The following is a 19,098-nucleotide window of genomic DNA, read 5'->3' as shown; positions in this document are numbered from 1 at the left end:
AGAAAAATAACACTGCATCACCTCAGGAATGTAACTGAGCAAAACAGCTCATGAGGTCACTAACCCCAGCAATAATAACGCTGAATCTCAGTTTTCCATTATTTTGTCACATTTCCCTCCCCCACTTCCAACAGAACATTTGAGTTTGTGGGTTACTGGGCTGCATACTGTCTCTGGATCTTGAATGATGAGATTATATGTTCAACCTCCAAACTGATCTAATTTTAGGGTCAATCAATAAATTCTTCAAAACGAACCAGTTTGTGTTGATGGTGGAGGTAAAAAAAAAAAAAAAATTGACAAAAGATATGTTTTATGTTTATTTTGAAAGCTTTCTTTTTATACACATCTACATATTTACAAAAGTTGAATTCAACAAGCATCCAAGAAATTCAAGGGGGATTTCTGACCCACACACACACACACACAACACAAAAAGTTGCAACACGCTTTCGAATTATGCAGAAATCTAACACACAATTATACATACACATACACACACCCAAACACTACCATGCACAAAATGCAAACACCCTAAATTGCAACCACACACGGCCCAAGACATCTCACTAACAGAACTGTTAACAGCACAAAGCATACGAGGCATATCACACTAATGTGCAATATTTCTAACACGCATCCACTTTGAACAAACACCCACACACAAAATCACTCCACCACAATTAAAAAAAAAAAAAAAAAGACACTGGATCCCTCTACAAATAATACCTACTCCTTAAGAATCTGTAGTACAGAGAGAGATGATTTCACACTAAAAAGCTGTGTGATGTGGTATGTAAGTAACGTGCATTTTGGTTGTCTACACGTTTTGTGACTCAGTGACTTTGTTATACTTTGGCACATGAAATTTTACCTGTTACATTTTTACTGATGTTAATAATACTTGAAATTAGGAACGTAATAAAAATCTGATGAGTGCTACACATTAATTGCTACATTTTAAGATTGCATTTCTTAAAGAAAATTTTGTCAGGCATGTTGCCATATTGTGTGCCATTCTAGCAGTTGCTTTCCTCCTCTCTCAACTACACAGATGTCTATGGAGTACGGTGTTATCTAAGGAGAGGGCATTGGGAAGATCCACTGACAGTGTGGGTTAAGGGGGTAGATCAATCGGAATTGTATTTGTCTCCATCATCATCATCCTCCTCCTCCTCATCATTATCTTCACCACGGCAGCCCAGCTCATGCAGCACTTCCCTCTGGTAGCTCTCCCAGCTCCTCCGGCTGTACGAGTGTTCCTCCTCCCAGTAACCTGAGGACACGAGGCGGAAATCAGCCGATGAATGACAAGCAAGGACTGGGATGAGTGCCTCACATTTGGAAATGCTATTGTACATGATTAATTATTAGAAATAGTCCACGTTGTCTCTCCAGACACACATCAGTAATGTGCCTCTGTAACAGAAATTTCAAGTCTTGTATGAGGCTGGGACATGTCTACACATGTCTGTCAGGCACCACAAAGTGAACAAAAGCATGTCCGGTCTATATTTCATCTTCCATGTAGATCACAGTTTGAGAAAAAATATTTTTCACATCTACACAGGCTCAACACAGTAATAAATACATACCACCATAGCGTTCCTCTCTGTCACTGTCTGCATCACTGTCTTCATCAGGGTAGTCATTCCTCCAGTTGCCTTCCTCATTTTCATCATCCTCATCTTCATACACCTCCTCTTCATGAACCACAAGGTCAGGCACCTGAGATAAACAACATCCCTTTATTTTGAAAGCCTCATTTTGGTTAATTCATTATTTGTTTTAGTAGGCTGGGAAAATGTATTAATAATAAAATAAAGCCTTTCTTATTATAAATCTAACCCTAATGAACACCTTTTAGACAATCACTTTATTCAACTGTCTAAATGAAGTCACCTGCTGAGCACTCTATAAATATTTAAGATGGATTTTAAAATGGTTCTCAAATGGGACAATATTCAGGCAAACATATTTAGTCTGCAAGAAATGTCACCAACAGTTTCAGTGCTACATATAGACTTTTACTATATATTATATTATTGGGTTACATATAATAAAAAATATGCCCCACTACTGTCATTAGTCTCATTTTATATATTGTGGCCTCATCTGTCACATCAGAACAACAGCACATGGAGAAACAAGCCCACTGTACTGATTGACCTGAAGCAGTGTTAGATTCAGGGCCACTGCTTAGACTTAACCCAAATATAAGACAGAGCAGGGACAAATTTCACAGGTTGGCCTGTATGTATGTATGTATGTATGTATGTATGTATGTATGTATATATATATATATATATATATATATAAAATCAAGAACAGCTGCATGTCAGATGACTCTCGCTGATTTGTCTGAATAGATTTCACAAGCAGTTAGCACAGAACGGGTGTGAACTCAGACCCCTTGCTTTCCCCATTTCTAATGCTCTATTTCACCCATTTCTTCATTCACTCACTCCGATTTCAGCACTCATTCATCCGCCTGTCCATCCATCCACACACACCAGTTCTCCCTCATCAGCATAGGCCCTGACAGACAGGATGTCCTGGATCCACCCTGGTGTGATTGTTTCCTGGTAGTAAAGATCATAGACGTAGTCCTCGTCCTCTCGGTGTTCTTCACCCAGTCCCTCTCCAGATATGCTCAGATGCTCCCGCAGCATCTTTGTGCTGTTACACAGGATGACTTCCGGATCCGAAGGCAACGTCTTAAGAAGAATAGAGCATGAGAGTTAATTAATTACCATTGAGGCTATCCATGTTAAAAAATGTCTAATGCCTAATGTAACATCTAACAGATTAACCAAGGCAGGTAACACACAATACCATAAGGGGCTAAACACGTAAAGCATTTGTGTACAGATCTATTCTTTATATAGAAAAATCATTTCAACTATTAATTAACAAGGTGTGAAGCATTATGCTGCTACTATTTACTTTCTCAGTAATCCTAACCTTTCGTTACATATTGAACTCTGCAGGATTTTTGACTATGATCAAGGAGAGAAGCAAGGAGTTATGGCTGTTAACATTTACTGAATTGGCATTACAATTGTATGTAATGAGAACAGAAGCAACCTAATGGGACAACATTTCATAAATATGCAGTTTTTTTTTCAGGGCAGCTTGAAGAAAGCTTCTGTTGCTGCACCAACATAAATATATGGTAAATGGACTACACATATAGCATTTTTCTAGACTTATCAACCTCTCAAAGCAGTTTACACTGCAAGCCACATTTTTCGACCACACGCATGCATTCAACCACCAATGTTCCATCAGATGATTAGTGGATGACCTGCTTTACCTCCACAGCTATTGCTGCCCCATACATCTCATCCACTTCCCAGGCACGGATGTTGGTAAGCAGATCTGACCCCCAAGATACTGTGTACTGACTGGGTAATGTCCCACAGCTAGATACCAGTACCAACACATATTTTGATTATGATTCCTGTTTATTATCATACTTCTAAAACTATTTTCATGTTTTACACTGTTGTAATACTGATCCTTGAGCAACAAAAAGATACCATTCAGAACAAAATTAATAAATGTTAAAGGATTTACACCTCAACAGTAAAAAAAACACACAAAAAAAACCCCCAACATATTCTTGTAGCGTAAACAATCATCACTAGTCAGCTACAATAACCATCAACTCACCTTGGAAGAAGATTTGCCTTGTTCCTCTGCATCCTCATGTATGAGATCAACCACCTGGATTTCACCAAGACCCCAACATTTGTCCTGCTCTTTCTCAGTCTCCCCTTCGTTCTCAGGGGCATTGGTCTGAGGGCTCTGTGGCTCAGTTGGACTTGACAGCCCTGTACGGTGACTGGACAGTATCCTGTAGCGTTCCTCCCTCCGGGTGCTCCACTTTGTGCTCCGTAGGTCCCCAATTATCCTTTTGGAACTGGCAGCAGAGGGGCGCATTGCGTGGGCCATGCGAGGCCGAGCCAAAGCCTGTCGGACCTGGGTCTGAACGGGAGCATCCTGGTGATGAGATGAAAATGACAATCTATTGAGCTCTTATATGAAAACGAGGGACTCTTTAGCTTTAATTCCCGACACCTGGAAGTTGGACGAAACTCTAGTTTGCACGAAGTAATAAACAAAAACATCTCACTACCCAGTTTTTTTTTTTTAAATAAACATTCACAGCATCACTAAATCAATATTTTTCTCAAAATGGCACAGTGAACATAAACACAACAGGTTCGCATATGAATATTTATATAGAGGCAGAAATTTGCTTGTGATAACATTACACCAAAAAGGAGTAGACATTTTAATAAGAGCACATTCCAGGATATCTTTACCTTTGATAATTAGCTTGCGTGACGGACATGACTTGCTTGTTTAATACTAGATTAAATAATGTTACAGTTTTAAAACGAGATTCTGGATGAAGTCAAATAATTTCCGAGGCCTGTACACATCACAACACCAACTTAATGAGCTAACGATAGCACATGCTAATGCGATTTGGAGCCTATAAATGGCTAACGTTGGCTGAATAGCCGTAATGCTATGCTAACAACAACTAGCATAGAGGGTGCGTTGTTTTACAACGACGACAATCACTAATTAGTTCAACTCAGCTATGAGCTAGTCAGTTTGACAAAAAAACGAATTTTACGTTTATAGCGACCCGCTAACTAACGTTTATTTTCTTAAAGCTAACCTATGCCTAATGTTTCCAACGCAAACAGCGCTGACGTTAACCAGCAGCGCTCGGTTAGCTAACACCGTTGCCAGCGGGCCTCTCACCTGTGTCGCTACGGTCGCCACGAGTTTGAAGACTGAGTTCTCCACCTCGGCTTCATTGGGCTCAGGTACCGTTTCGCCTGAGCTCTGGGCCGTTTCCGGTCGGATCCGTTTACATGCCAGCAACAAAGCATCTGCGGGGTCGGTCCCCCTTTTTCGCTTGACTCGCAAAACCGTCGTGTTTGGATCCATGTTGTTCCTCTGTCTGGGCTGTCTGGCAGAGAGAGAGAGAGGGAAGTCGATAGAGCTCTAACTCCGCCTTTATTTCCGGGTACCACAAACGTCATAACACGGCGGAGTGCAGCAGGTAGGAAAATCCCTATTGTTGACAACATTGTACCGTTTTGGATCTTCAATAATAATAATAAAATTAAAAAGATATATAATCAATTTGCCAATGGTGATATTCATATTCTTAAATCAAGAAATATTCTAAACCTTTATTTATACATTTATTTAAAAAACATTTATTTGTTTTCTTTGTTTAATGTTTTTTATTAAGATAATTCACCATTGCCCTAATGTTGTTTTGGAGTCTATGTATTAATGATAATTTGTATGTGATTGTTTTGTATTAATGCGATCTCTGTTCAATGTGACTTCTATTTTCAATTAAGATGTAAATAGTTAAATAAATTATGCGTTTCCTAAAATTATAATTTTGTGCCCCTAAATTACTTAATTTGTCCACTTAATTATACGTTCACAGAGCTCATTCATTGGTGTCTGGTGTGTGTCACCTTAATGAATCCTTAATCTATCTATCTATCTATCTATCTATCTATCTATCTATCTATCTATCTATCTATCTATCTATCTATCTATCTATCATAATACTGATAACCTAAATTTTTTAGGTAGCCTATTAGGTAGCCTCATATATCTTATATTGAGATGTTACAGTGTGCCCTCTGAACAGCCTACTTCTTCGGGATAGATATACTGCAACTGACCGGAGCTAGCTGTTTAGCAGGTTTTCAGGAGAAAAAAAATAATTAATAGAAATAGAAGGAAAACAACAGCTAACATAAGTGTTGCTTTCCACCGCCGGAGACAGCTCTTGGTAAGTAAAGGAATTAAGTTTGATGCTGAACATATATTTCTATACTGGTAAGTAAACACCTGTTAATGCTAACGCTGGCTATGTAGCAGGAGCAAAACTTAAAAATAGCTTTAAGTTATGAATTGGTAAATTAAGTTAATCAAATTAACTTAAATAAGACATTACAATCAAGTAGGATTACTAATTTGCACATTTAATAATCTTTTTAAGCATTATTTTTAAGAGTATATTTTACATTTTATTTATAGACTATAATTTTTTTCCAAAATGATTTTAATTGTACTAATACATTAAGTGATAACTATCAACTGTAAAAATGTAAATTTATTTGGATGGATTTTGATGTGATTGTTTTTGTAACCGGTCATGCAACCTCATTTGAATTCCTTTGTAGTTACTGAGCTGACAGTTCCAGTTAGAGCTGAACTGTCCTTGACTGTGGTAAAGGAGTATTTCTTTATCTGCATTCCTTCCCTTTTAATTGGGTTTTGACTCCTGAGAACTTATAGCTACCTGCTTGTGCATCTTGACACCACCAGCTGCCAGCTAGGGGAGGGTTTTGTTCTCTTTTCAGGGCTCTCACCTTGTTGGGCCTGAGTCTTGATTCTTATTACAGATTTCCACAACAATTGGAAAATTGCATTCATAGTCAGACACTAATGGAAATTATTAGCTCACATGTTGCACAATTTTAAAATCAATTGTGTGAACTTCTTTGTCTTCAGTTGCCTTTTCTGAATAATCTGCTTAAACTCCTCCCCCGTCCACCATGCCCAGCCCTCTGTCCTTCATATTCTCCTTGTAGTAGGTTCCAACAATGTAATGTGTGTTTGTGGTCTCAGTTAAGACACATCTGGTCAGGCTTGATCGACTACTCCAGCAGTTTTATCATACTTTGTACACATCCTGTGATAGGAGGGCTACAGTGCCTTTAGAACTGGACACTAGAAAGACAGAGGGAAAAACAACACAACAGACTGTTCGCCTTCAGGGTGTTAGTCAGGGGACATTTCAAGAAGAGGTGGAGCAACACTGACAAATAGAAGTCACATCCCCCATTGTCACTAGAGTTTTCTTTCAGAGTGATGGGCAGCAGTCGACACAGGTCTCTGCTTTTAGACTGAAACCTGGTTCTTCCAGCATTTTTCAGGAAACTAAAACAGTCCCACAGTTATACAGGTTGGTACAATTTTTACTCTGGAGCAATTTTAGCAAATGTAGATGGGATATTTCACTTGAAAAAAATGAACATTTCTGGAGGGCAATCATTCTGAATAACTTAAGACACGTTTTCAGACAAGTATTGATCCGTTCCGTTGAATAATCTGATGGTATTTCACATCCATACTTCTGGTTTTAGTGTGTTCAACATGTCAGCTGCCACCTGTCTGCTGTCTGAAGAGAGCTTTCTGTGCTCCGTCTGCCTGGATGTGTTCAACACTCCTGTCTCCTTACAGTGTGGTCACAACTTCTGCAGGAGCTGCATCACTCAAAACTGGAGAATCAATAGAAAATGCCAGTGTCCTGTGTGTAAAAAGCGTTTTGACACAAGTCATGAGCTGCATGTCAATATTTTTATCTCTGAGATGGTTGCTCAGTTCAGAGAGTCAGCTGTAAAGACAGCCTCAGAGGTTGCCAAACCAGGAGAGGTCCCCTGTGACATGTGCACTGGGGTCAAACTGAAGGCTCTCAAATCCTGCCTGGTGTGTCTGGCCTCGTACTGTGAAACTCACCTGCAGCAACATCAGACAGTGTCAGGCCTAAAAAGACACAAGCTCATGGACCCGCTGGATAACCTGGAAGACAGAATATGTACAAAGCACAATGAACTCTTGGAGCTGTTCTGCAAGACTGAGCAGATGTGTGTATGTCAGTTTTGTAATGAGTCGGACCATGAAACACATGACGTTGTTCCTCTTAGTGAAGAATGCGAAGGAAGGAAGACTGACCTGGAGAGGACGCAGGCTGGATTTCAGCAGATGATCCAGGAGAGAGAGCTGAAGATACAGGAGCTCAGACGGTCAGCAGAGATCAGCAAGGCAGCTGCAGACAAAGAGACAGCAGATGGTGTGCATGTCTTCTCCGATCTGATGCAGTTTGCTGAGACAGGCCTGGCTGAGCTGAGTGAGCAGATTAAAAAGAAACAGAAAATGACAGCTAAATCTGCCGAGGGCTTCATCAAAGAGCTGGACCAGGAGATCTCAGAGCTGATGAAGAGGAACAGCGAGGCTCAGCAGCTCTCATGCTCTGATCACTTCCACCTCCTGCAAAACTTCTCATCTCTGAATACTTGTCCAAACACTAAGGACTGGAACAAAGTCAGCCTCCATCAGCCATCGTTTGAGGGAGCTGTGGCCAGAGCTGTGGCTCAACTTAGGGAAACGCTCAACAAAGTTACGACGAAGCTGCTTGAGTCTGAATTGAAGAGGGTGCAGCAGTGCGCAGTGGATGTGACTCTTGATCCTAACACGGCACATCCTAAACTCATCTTGTCTGATGATGGTAAGCAAGTAAATCACAGTGATGTGGAGAAGAATCTCCCAGACAATCCAGAGAGATTTTCATACTGTGTCATGGTCTTGGGGAAGCAGAGCTTCTCCTCTGGCAGATTCTACTATGAGGTGGAGGTTAAAGGGAAAACTAAATGGGATTTAGGAGTGACCAGCGTGTCGGCAAACAGGAAAGGACAAGTGACATCAAGCCCGGAGGCCGGCTACTGGACCCTGCAGCTGCGGAATGGAAATGAGTATGTAGCTCTTGCCGACCCTGATGTTGTGCTGTCTCTGAAATCACAGCCTCAGAAGGTGGGGGTGTTTGTGGACTATGAGGAGGGACTGGTCTCCTTTTATGATGTTGATGCTGCAGATATTATCTACTCCTTCACTGGCTGCTCCTTTCCAAACAAACTCCTCCCATTCTTCAGCCCCTGTTTCAATGATGGTGGTAACAACTCTGCGCCTCTCAGGATCTCCATTGTTCAACTGAACTGAAAACTGATTAAATCAAATGTTTTTTATTATCATTTATTTTTTATTTATTATTTCCTATCACTTAAGTCATCACTTAAGTCAGATCGCTCAAGTCAGAAAGCTTTGTTTCCAGACACACCCTGCCATGTCCCTTCATTAACACCCATTGTGTTTCAAATGTATTCATTTGTTTTGATTTTAAACTGAAAATTATGTAAAATTATATATTAATTGGTATTGTTGCAATAGTTTTCATACAATTGAACATCAGTGTTTCAGTTTGTTGTTGTTTGTTAGATCAAGTTTACATTTCTAGATACTGGTAACAGAAGCTAGACCTTTCGACCATTTACCCATTACTTCTATTTTTCTCAATAAGTATGTGTTGTTCGGGAATAGGCTGACTTTGATAAATGGATATGTATTTCTGAAATCAATCAGTCCATTTACCTGTTTATCCTGTGCATGATTATACGGGTCTGTAGGTTACCTTTATCTACTGTATGTATCTATTTAGATTAGATTATGATTTTACATTACGAGAACTGTAGAAGATTTTAAATTAATCTGTTTTTATACTTTTAATAAAATAATGTGTGCATTGTTGATGTAACCATAATATGCTTATAACTAAGTGACTTTTTATAAAACTTGCTGTGCAACGTTACAGAAGAACAGACTGAACTTATGATATTGTTTGAAGGCCACCTGGGGAAAAACAACTCCTTATATGGTAGACATCCCGGAACAGAAGTAAGACAAAAAAACGAGGAATAGAGTAGCGTATTGTCTCTCTTTGTGTGAATCTCTCACAGATCCACCGCCACGAGGGCTGTCCCGCATAGAGGAGTCAGATAACACAAGGTGAAGCAAAAGAGAGAACACGTGGAGGAGCAAAACAAGAAGACAGCGGCATGGACCGATAAGAAGAGACTCAACCCACATTGTATCATTTCCTCTGTGTAAGAATATGAAAGACTGGCTCAGGAAGAGGTAGTGTGTCAGACTTCGTGAACTGGCACAACTGCATGTTGTTGTCAGGGAGAGATAGTTTGGCCCAGAGCTCTCCTCTTTCTAATGCTATATTGCTGTTAGCTTTAATAAATGCTGGGATTTGAACTTTGAATGAGTGTCCTGTTTCCTTCATCAAACCAACACGCGAGTTCAGGTGACGAACTCAATAGAACAACAATCAAATGCAAGCTTAAGGTTTTTTGTTTAGTAGTAGAACATTTTAACTTAAATACAACAGTTAGTTCCGACCAAGTAATTTGATTGGACGAGAGGCATTCCTTGAGCGCTGATATACCAGCACTGGGACTTTTAACTACGTATCATTCCGCTTTACAACAACGTCAGTACAACGTCACGACCTCGAGTGTAATGTTTCTTAAGTATCGTGTTCTTTTTGGGGGTTAAACGTGTATGTTATCCCACAGGAGATTCAACACTCAGAAATTTGTTGTTTTTTAAAAAAGTTGTTAAGATTGTTCAACTGTTTTATTATGAAATATAGTTATATGTTGTTTTTATTTATGTTTTTATTTTATGGGTATTTATTTCTTATGTTTTGGTCATCAATAATAGTTGATTAGGATGTGAGTACCGTAATCCACGTTTTTATGGATGAAAGAATTGTTAGACCAACTGATTTTTAAAAGTATCTTATTTATTTTGTATACAGTTTTTTTGTAAAAACAAACAAACAAACAAACAAACAAAACCCACAAAAAACAAACAAAAACGTTTGTTTCTGAGGTATGTCTTGAATCTGATGGTTTCAACTACCATGCCGGCAGAACAGGTTAAACGCTCTCCCTAAAGTGCAAAGCAGCATTTACAACACTAACGACAGACTCCACATATCACTTAACAAAGTGACGAAAACAAAAGCCCAGACACAAAAAATTAACAAAATGAACCACTCATTTTTTTATCAAACATAGTAACCAAGGCTGAGTCGAACACTTGCAGGAATGTAAGTAACAGATAACAATTCAGTGGTGGCCATGAAGACAACTGTTGTCACTTGCTCCTGTAAACAAACATGGATTACTAGACACAGGGCCACTGGCCAAAGGGTCATGGGGGGCCCCTCTTGTTGGAGATTGAAAAGATAAAAAAAAAACAGATAACAGCTCTTTCCAAATTAAAAGTCCTGGTCACACCAGCATTTTCAACAGCAAAATCAGTTCATTGAAATGGTTTCACAGTGGTCAGCATTCGTGTTCAACTTTGGTGACCTCTGGCACTATAACTTGTTTTCCTCCACACTGTTTCCATTTTGACCATTTGTTTTATGAAAGGTTGTGTTTTGCACTTTAGGGCCACAGCAAGGTTTTTGAGGGTGATTCTCAAGTGTAAGAAAATATGTTTTAAACTTAGAAGCTGCTTTAAATACAAAGATGTCTTTCTGATCCTGAAAGGTGTTGTAATGATCACTTTTGCAGAAAAGAATAAGAGATTCTTTATTAATCGATTCACCAGGAAATCATTAACAACATTTACCTCTTCATATCTGATATAATTTTAACCATAAGGATCATAATTGTAGCATGAATAAATAACTAGATTGCTCATGCTCCATTATTTTCTATTTAACAGCTAAATATCAACAAATTAAGTTATTGTTAGTTAACTGAATACTGAATATGACTGGAGTCCAAAGGTCAATAAACACCTAATATAGGCAATGGATAATATGTATGTTTTAGCTGTAAATATCAATTATTGAAACTGGTCGTCATTATTTTCTGAGAGGAAAGGTCTCTGATTGAGGAGTTGTTTTCAGATCGAGACTTGCAGGACAAAGCCACGGACCACAGGAACATAAATAAACCTGAGAAAGGAAAAGAAAGGCTGTGAATTCTTCAGCAAATCATAAAAGCATGGTGCGTACAGTATGTGAGGATCAAATGGATACTAACCCTGCAGGGAGTTTAGTATAGTGAATACATAGATCGCAGGGAGAGAGGTGAAGGTGGTGGTCTCCAACCCCCAAGGTAATCCCAACACACAGCTGAGGCCCAGCACTGTGGCACAGTCCTTCCATAACCTGCTCCCGTTCTCTTTGTTCATCTTCTTCCAGACACTGCTGCTTTGAGTACCTCCACTACTTCTTCTTACTCTCCAAAGCTTAAACACTACCACCCCCAGCATGCAGGAATTATACAGTATCACCAGGCATGGGAAGGCCAAAGTAGTGATGTAGCTGACTACAAGCCGATGTGGGAACTGGCTGCTCATCCAGCATCTGTGGGTTAGTAAAAAAAAAAAAAAAAAAAAAACCCAACAAAACATTGAAATCAAGAATTCAAAAGGTTAACTCTGAATTCCTTCATGCAGGCAAAGAATAAAGCAGAGCCCAGGTGAAACCAGATTATGTATTTGCTAAGAAATCAATCACCATGGCTGAACATTTAAAATCATGACAATGAATCTTGATTTCTTACATCTGTGTTATTGAACTTGTGTTTTTGTCATCCTTCAGTTGTAGAGTGTATTTACCATAAACACCCGAAATCCCACAAACCACTGCAATCAGTGTAGGAAGACCTGCAGAAAGATGAGCCAGTGCAGAATTTAATTGAACAAGCCCCAACTATGGTTAACTGTTCCTGCTTGAGCATTCGGTTACACTTCTGTCCTCAGTTTTTAATATTATGTTATTGAATTCAGAGAGCAAAATAAACCTTAACATCAACCTTCAAGTATTTGTAATACCCACATCACTGCCTGCACCTTTCTTATATGTCTTTATTCACTCTCATTGCTCTCATCAGTATTGTTCCCAGATGCAGTAAGCAGCTTCTTTCAGTGACTATTCACTACCTACCCATCAACAAACATCAGACAGAAGTTAGCAACTAGCAGACATTTTCGTCAGGAAATAGCAGAGACTCAAATCAGATATATGCTTTTATTCTTCCATATCTGCCGGTTGTGTGACATGATTGCCATATCAACTTAAAAGATGAGCGCCTATAGGATGTTCTGCTGGCCCCAAGTGGCCAAAAGTGTCTGTTGCAGGTTAAAGGACCTTAACGTTTCAGCTGATATTGTGCTTTTGCGGTGCATATACCCAGAAAACAAACTATAAACCACAAAGCAGCCCACACGCAATGAATGTAAGACCTTCAGCATCTGGGGTCAGCCTGCTTCATCCAGTTGGCAATCTTGACTTCAGCATATTAGTGTACATGCACTATGTGTACATGCTACAGCATGAGATACAAATAGTGTAACCTGACAGCAAAACATTACTCTAATGCTCCCCTTGTGGTCGAAAACCTCAGTGGGTAGCCCTAGCTGTATATTGGATATGGATATTTTCCTGTCTTATGAACAGTATATTGGGAGAAATCACATTCATACACCTTTAAAATTTGGCAGAAACACTGTCCTAACCATACTCCACTCACCCCATCCCACCAAGCTGAGTTTGAGCAGGTATCTCCTCACATAGATGTTGAAGACTCGGACAAGGAGAAGGTAGAGGTGGAATCCCTCTAATGCCGTCCAGGTGAAGGTGGCCAGCAGAGACCAGTGCAACAAGAAACCCAGTGACTTACAAACCAAGCTCTCCTCATTTTCCTTCATCAGCGACACCCAGAAGCTGCACAGCAGGAAGCTGAGGTGGAGGCAGAACAGTGCCCCTGTGAGTTGCATATGCAAAGCGATGGCCTTCTCTGGACGCCGCCGTCTGACAAGACAAACAGCACACAGTTTATCATTTATCATTTATCAGATATGTGGCCATTTTTTACCCAAATTCTGCAGGTACTTTCACCTCAACATGGTCCTATGAGCCCAGTGGACTGCCATATATATTTTTTCACATACTCACTTCTTCACGTCTCCTCTGGGTAAAAGGATGTTAGTCAAACTCATTTAGCATTTCAGTTCAACCTGTGCAGGCTGACTAAATACTTTACCACAGCACAGTGCCTGCTTTGATCTTCCTGTCATACAGAATGTATATAATAATGAGCGACTGTACTCTCAAAGCTTTAAGGTGGAGGTATGCTCAAGGGGAAGTAGTTTCTGGGACATGCTGTCAAGCTTGTCAGAAGAGAGAAATGTTTATAGCTGCTCAAAAGGCTGCACTCATACGCTGATTGTTGAAATCGTTGTGTAAATAAAAAAATAAAGTTTGCGAAAGAGGCTTTGACAGGTTGTGGGTTTGATCTCACCACTGGTGCGAGGAGGACAAAGTTCACATAAAGTGTAACATTTTTTATTGAGTGTTATTTCCTGTTGGTATCAGTCATGCAAGATAAATATCCCTGTCTACATGCACCGCTGTGCAAAGAAGAGTGGAAGACGGTTCCTCTGGGCTGCCTGAGAGAGAACATGCACAGGTGCCATTACAAACGAGCCCACAGGTTCTTTGTGCAGCAGGTTACATTGTTTTGTTTGGTGACATCTAGCATAGTAATGATGACAGGAGCAAAAGAAAAAGTCCGGAGATGTAGTATATAGAGCGACAAAGTGCATGTGAAAAGCAGGTTGAGATGGATGGGTCAATAAAATACAGGAATATAAATCGATTCCATTGTGAAAGCAGTCGTTTATTTTATTTATTTTATTCATGACAGCTTGACCAAGTTAACCATGTTGTTATTACTGACAACAAAGATGAGGGTTGATTATAGAATACAGCTACAACAAAATTGTAGCCTGCTCGTCAGCCACAGAGACTGGAGAACGTTACCGACCAAGAAATAAGGGTTACAATATTTGGATGAGTCACCCGATGGAAATAAGAATTTTAGAATAAGAAACAAAAAACTCACTGTAGGCATATATAGATGATCAAGCTGATGACTGTGAAGAAGACGGAGAGTGCTGATCCAATGTAGGTGATATAGCTAAGATTGTCGGAATTAGTTTTATCCACTGATAATTCAGGGTTCTGGAACCAAAAAAAAAACATGTATTAAAAATTCAGTTCAAAATGAAGATCACAAGTCTAATGGAGGCCTCTCTAGGAGACTGTATGACCAATTTGGTCTGTACCTCTATTAAGTGTATTTTTATCCAACTGTTTTTATATACTTTATCAACCTGCACATGAAAAATGGAGTGGAAACTGTGGAAATGCAAGACAATTTTGCACCCCAGTTATATACCCCAAGTAACAAAAATGCACCTTTACACGATTATATTGTGTAACAACACAACCCCTGTTTGGGGGAGGGGATTTAGGTAATGGGTGGCTTAGAGGTGATGACAGAACTAACACTGAGGAAAAGTGTTCTGTAGAAAAGTGATATAGCTTTACCACGAGCACAGCAAAGAAACTGAGGTGGTCACAGCTGCAAATAAACTCAGATCCGCTGTGACTGGTTTCACAGCCATCTCTGCTCCAATGGCCTAAAAAATGTATACAATGGTTATTTGTAAATGGTCTTTTATCTTTTAGAGCAAATAGCCTATACTGTAGGCTGGCATATGGAACCTACCTGTTCTGTAATCTAACTCCTGCCAGAACACACAAATCCCGTTGTCCACCTGAAACATATTCAAAAGTGAATCAGTATCAGAGATCAGAGGGCAGTGCATTATATTTTCCAAATGTTGCTTCTGCTGGCACAGCTAGTTTTATCAATTTACCTGTTCGCTGTGTTTGAAGCTTAGTTTGATGTGTTGTGTGAGGTTGCTGACAGGATGGTTCCCTGCCATCACTGCCAGGACTAACCCTCCCAAAACAGTGTGTTTGCTGTATTCAGTCTCGCTGGGTATGAGTGCTGTTCTCCCTCTTTTTCTCTGAGGGGATACACAACATTAATGGCGGGGTGAGGTTGATTTGTAGTAAGTCAGCTTCTAAAACATGTACAGCAGTGGTTCCCCGCCTGGGGGTGGGTCTGCAAAGGTATTGCAAGTGGGCCAACAAATCATTTGCAAAACAGTAGCAGTTTTGGTGAAAACATTGAATTATTAAAAAAATATATTTTTCATGTTTTAAAATAAAAGAATCTTTAAAAGCATCAAAAATTTTAAAAACTCCTTTTGTTGTTCGTACACTTTGCTATTTGAGTCTGATTGCACGCTAAAAGATTCAATCCATGCGAAAAACTGCAGTATCAAAATAGATAGCTGGTTAGCAACAAGAAGGGTTAAAAGGAAAGGGAGTCAAGGGACTGATAATGAAGTGAGAAGTGATCCCTTCCCTGTCAAACAAAACGGAAAAATTGAGCTTCCCCTGCTTTCAGTTCAATCCTAAATGCTCAATTGTTATCATGAAAACAAAAAGTGCTCTGGGAACTTCCCATTTAGCCTTTATATCATTATGGGGTTGGATGTGAGCCGCCAGCATTTTGGAGACTTTGAAGTGGACTTGGAAAAGGTTGGAAACCACTGATGTAGAGGTTTTACAGCAACATTAGCTACTGTACTGACCGTTCCTCAATTTCATAGGACACAATGGCTGATTGTGAGCGTACAGAGGTCATGGAAATCGTTGCAAATCAGCATGAGGGAATAGTGTTGACTTGTATTTACACAGAGGGAGCAAATGTTAAGTAGAAGCCTGTGTCAGAGTTTAAAAACATTAAGGTCCTCTTCCTTACCCACATTCTGAATTTACCTCAAATTTCCCAAAGGTCAAAAAACTTCCTTAATTGACTAACTTTCTTTATCTTTATCTCCATGTTGAATTAATGAGGGTAATTAAATAAGGGTCAACCAGTCTCGACTAAAAGGTCTCTTGTCCTTAGACTAGCGTTTTGTACCTTCAGAGCTACTGACCTTAAAGTAAGTGCTGTTGATGACTGTGGCCACCAGTAGTACCTCCTCCTCAGTTGCTACTCCCCTGCTTTTCTTGAGAGCTGAGGACGGGATGTTTACCCTGTGATTCGGAGTAGGACTCGCTTCAGCCTAAAAAACATAAATACGCACAAAGACATGCAAAAATATTTAGATATATTGGATATACAGTAGGCTATACCAAAGAAAACAGATTTTAGATGTTGAATAAGTAAAAAAAAAAAGCAATTTATGGAAATAACATTTGTTCATTTGATCATTTTTAAGCACATCCAAGAGAAAACAATAGAGTGGAAATTATAACCAGAACTCTACAGTTGTATGTGTGTGATGAAGACAAAGTAAATCATTTTTTCCTGTTCTGCTCATTTGTTAGTGCACATCAAGTAAAACTTCAGATTGTTTTACCCCTAAAACCAACTGAGAACCACATGAGACAAGAGCTGGGAGCCAGTTACCCAAAATAAAGCCTTACCTCCTGAGACGAGGGCACCTTCAAACGCATGAAGTCTGATATAAAACGGTTTCTTACTGTACAGGTTCTAACTGTGTCCTCAAAACACCTGCAAACACATATTTCACATATTTCAGCAGCCATGCAGGTTTATAACTCATACAGTATTGTGACTACAGTATCATATTATTGTAACTACCTTAATTAGTGGTGGCATTATTCACAAAAGTACTGCTGAATGAAAACCTTTGACATTAACTGAATGATTATTGTACACAGTTATTTATGGGTTGAGAAAGTTGTGCTGTACACCACTTTGGCTGATGAAGCCAATTCAAAACACTGTGGCATTCAAGCATATGCATTTACTTCCAGAAAGGCTGGCAGCCTTTTCCTTGACAGCACTAAGGTAAGTTATAATAGTTGATTTGCTTGACAGCAGGGAACAATGACATGTATCTATTACTGTAGGACAAATATATGTAGTGCGAGATCTACAGCATCGTCTTAGTAGCCACTACATTAGTTACCTGGTCCACTGGGGATTGTTTTGATGACATTCGTTGAGGACATGTTCACAAAAATCTGTTGGAGTGACATGAGAGAGAAACATGAAAAGAAACTTCCTGTTGAAACTGTTTAACCACTGCTGTTTTAGCGTTGCATAAGTGGTTTGGTAAGGGTTCCCGACAGCATGTAGCAGAGGACCATGACTGACTTCATGTTTCTCTTGGTTTAATGATCCACGACATTTATATACATAAACAGTTAAAATAGTATCCACCTCACAAGCACAGAAGCATAAACACACAAACAAACGTGAAACTCACTAGATGCTTGAGTTGTAGAGAGCCCCACAAGTGTGATGAGAAGAAAAGTAATCCACATCGTGTCTCACTGTTCCTCATATGATAGTTCATATAATCCTACTTGCTGATGAGGTGAGCAGGCAGTTTCACATCTGCATCACATGGTAGTGGTTGAGTCAGGTCGAAAATCGCATCCAAACAGGAAGTGATTCATATCTGATGTTTTTTCAAGGGTATTGTAATGACCCAGTTCTTATAAACTCTTAATGATAATTTTAGGAAACCTTGTTAACACGTTTTATCTGCCCATCAGAGAATAAATGAATAAATCAGTCTGAAAGATTCATCTGAAGCCAAGCTATTGTTATTTATTTGTTTTCCAGAGTTATCACTGAAAGAAAGAAATGCAAATACTTACAATGTGACATATTCAGAGTTACAAATGATATCTGTATTTTACTGTTGGATCTCCAACATTAGACGCTTCCTAGAGAAAAGAGGAAGATTACAAATTCTACCATTTTCCCATATACACAAGAAAAAAGAACCTCATAATGGTAACTATCACAGACATCCACAGCCGACAGGGGAACTGAAACTCTTGCAGCACATGTTTTCCAAAGTAGGCGAAACACATAAGAAAATGAAAATGTAATTTTAGAAAACCTTTAATGTGTCATGTCAACTGAGTAATTGAAATATTATAATATTATAATATATTGAATCATTTCAAAGGTTGTTATAAAACAAGAAAAAAGAACCTCATAATGGTAACTATCACAGACATCCACAGCCGACAGGGGAACTGAAACTCTTGCAGCACATGTTTTCCAAAGTAGGCGAAACACATAAGAAAATGAAAATGTAATTTTAGAAAACCTTTAATGTGTCATGTCAACTGAGTAATTGAAATATTATAATATTATAATATATTGAATCATTTCAAAGGTTGTTATAAAAACCATAAAGCAACTTTCCCATTCTTCTGTGTTGATTTATTAAGTTATTCAAAAACTTGTATGATAATCTTGCTTAATGACAAAATCAGCTTTACGTTAATGACAGAAGTGACTCAGGCCGGACAAAAAATATTTTGTTTTTGTAAAGGAAAAAAATTATACAGGGAAATGTTCAAAGCTTAACGTTACATTGAAGTTAGGGGAATTTATGACATGGGGTAAACAGGGTAACATGTGGGAGTTACTGTTGCTATGGTTATGTGAAGGTGGTCACAAGCGCAGTTATGCCATCAGTGAC

General features: G+C 39.2%; 3 protein-coding genes across 3 annotated transcripts; 1 reads left to right on the top strand and 2 right to left on the bottom strand.

The window, feature by feature from the left end:
* Positions 1–307: 307 nt before the first annotated feature.
* On the bottom strand, positions 308–5,015 carry slc7a6os (solute carrier family 7 member 6 opposite strand). The gene is made up of 5 exons (XM_023429690.2): positions 4,783–5,015; positions 3,676–4,005; positions 2,514–2,717; positions 1,596–1,728; positions 308–1,276 (listed from the first exon to the last, which is right to left on the bottom strand). Exons 1-5 carry the CDS (start codon positions 4,969–4,971, stop codon positions 1,131–1,133), a joined length of 1,002 nt encoding a protein of 333 aa, XP_023285458.1. The 5' UTR covers positions 4,972–5,015; the 3' UTR covers positions 308–1,130.
* Positions 5,016–7,212: 2,197 nt separating this feature from the next.
* Positions 7,213–9,937, top strand: LOC111672231 (E3 ubiquitin-protein ligase TRIM21-like). Its single transcript, XM_023429601.2, has one exon. The coding sequence runs from the start codon at positions 7,213–7,215 to the stop codon at positions 8,830–8,832; it is 1,620 nt and encodes a 539-aa protein (XP_023285369.1). The 3' UTR covers positions 8,833–9,937.
* A 522-nt stretch (positions 9,938–10,459) lies between these two features.
* On the bottom strand, positions 10,460–17,974 carry adgrg3 (adhesion G protein-coupled receptor G3). The gene is made up of 12 exons (XM_023429668.2): positions 17,863–17,974; positions 17,563–17,617; positions 17,054–17,141; positions 16,561–16,689; positions 15,427–15,579; positions 15,276–15,324; positions 15,095–15,186; positions 14,607–14,725; positions 13,233–13,513; positions 12,264–12,366; positions 11,739–12,064; positions 10,460–11,650 (listed from the first exon to the last, which is right to left on the bottom strand). Exons 1-12 carry the CDS (start codon positions 17,918–17,920, stop codon positions 11,535–11,537), a joined length of 1,569 nt encoding a protein of 522 aa, XP_023285436.1. The 5' UTR covers positions 17,921–17,974; the 3' UTR covers positions 10,460–11,534.
* Positions 17,975–19,098: the final 1,124 nt, after the last annotated feature.

Source organism: Seriola lalandi, unplaced genomic scaffold (genome assembly GCF_002814215.2).
Source record: "Seriola lalandi dorsalis isolate HSWRI2012SDOR001 ecotype SW California unplaced genomic scaffold, Sedor1 jcf7180002054898, whole genome shotgun sequence".
Lineage (NCBI taxonomy): Eukaryota > Metazoa > Chordata > Actinopteri > Carangiformes > Carangidae > Seriola > Seriola lalandi.
This window is presented reverse-complemented; position numbering and strand designations above follow the sequence as displayed.

Coding starts and splice junctions, on each gene's coding strand:
- slc7a6os (XM_023429690.2), bottom strand. CDS start 4,971: ATGGATCCAAACACGACGGTTTTGCGAGTCAAGCGAAAAAGGGGGACC. Junction 4,006..4,782: donor TGGCGACCGTAGCGACACAG/GTGAGAGGCCCG, acceptor TCTCATCACCAG/GATGCTCCCGTTCAGACCCA. Junction 1,729..2,513: donor ATGCTGATGAGGGAGAACTG/GTGTGTGTGGAT, acceptor TGTTTATCTCAG/GTGCCTGACCTTGTGGTTCA.
- LOC111672231 (XM_023429601.2), top strand. CDS start 7,213: ATGTCAGCTGCCACCTGTCTGCTGTCTGAAGAGAGCTTTCTGTGCTCC.
- adgrg3 (XM_023429668.2), bottom strand. CDS start 17,920: ATGTGGATTACTTTTCTTCTCATCACACTTGTGGGGCTCTCTACAACT. Junction 12,367..13,232: donor ACTCAGCTTGGTGGGATGGG/GTGAGTGGAGTA, acceptor ATCTTTCTGCAG/GTCTTCCTACACTGATTGCA. Junction 12,065..12,263: donor ACAAGTTCAATAACACAGAT/GTAAGAAATCAA, acceptor ACTAACCCACAG/ATGCTGGATGAGCAGCCAGT.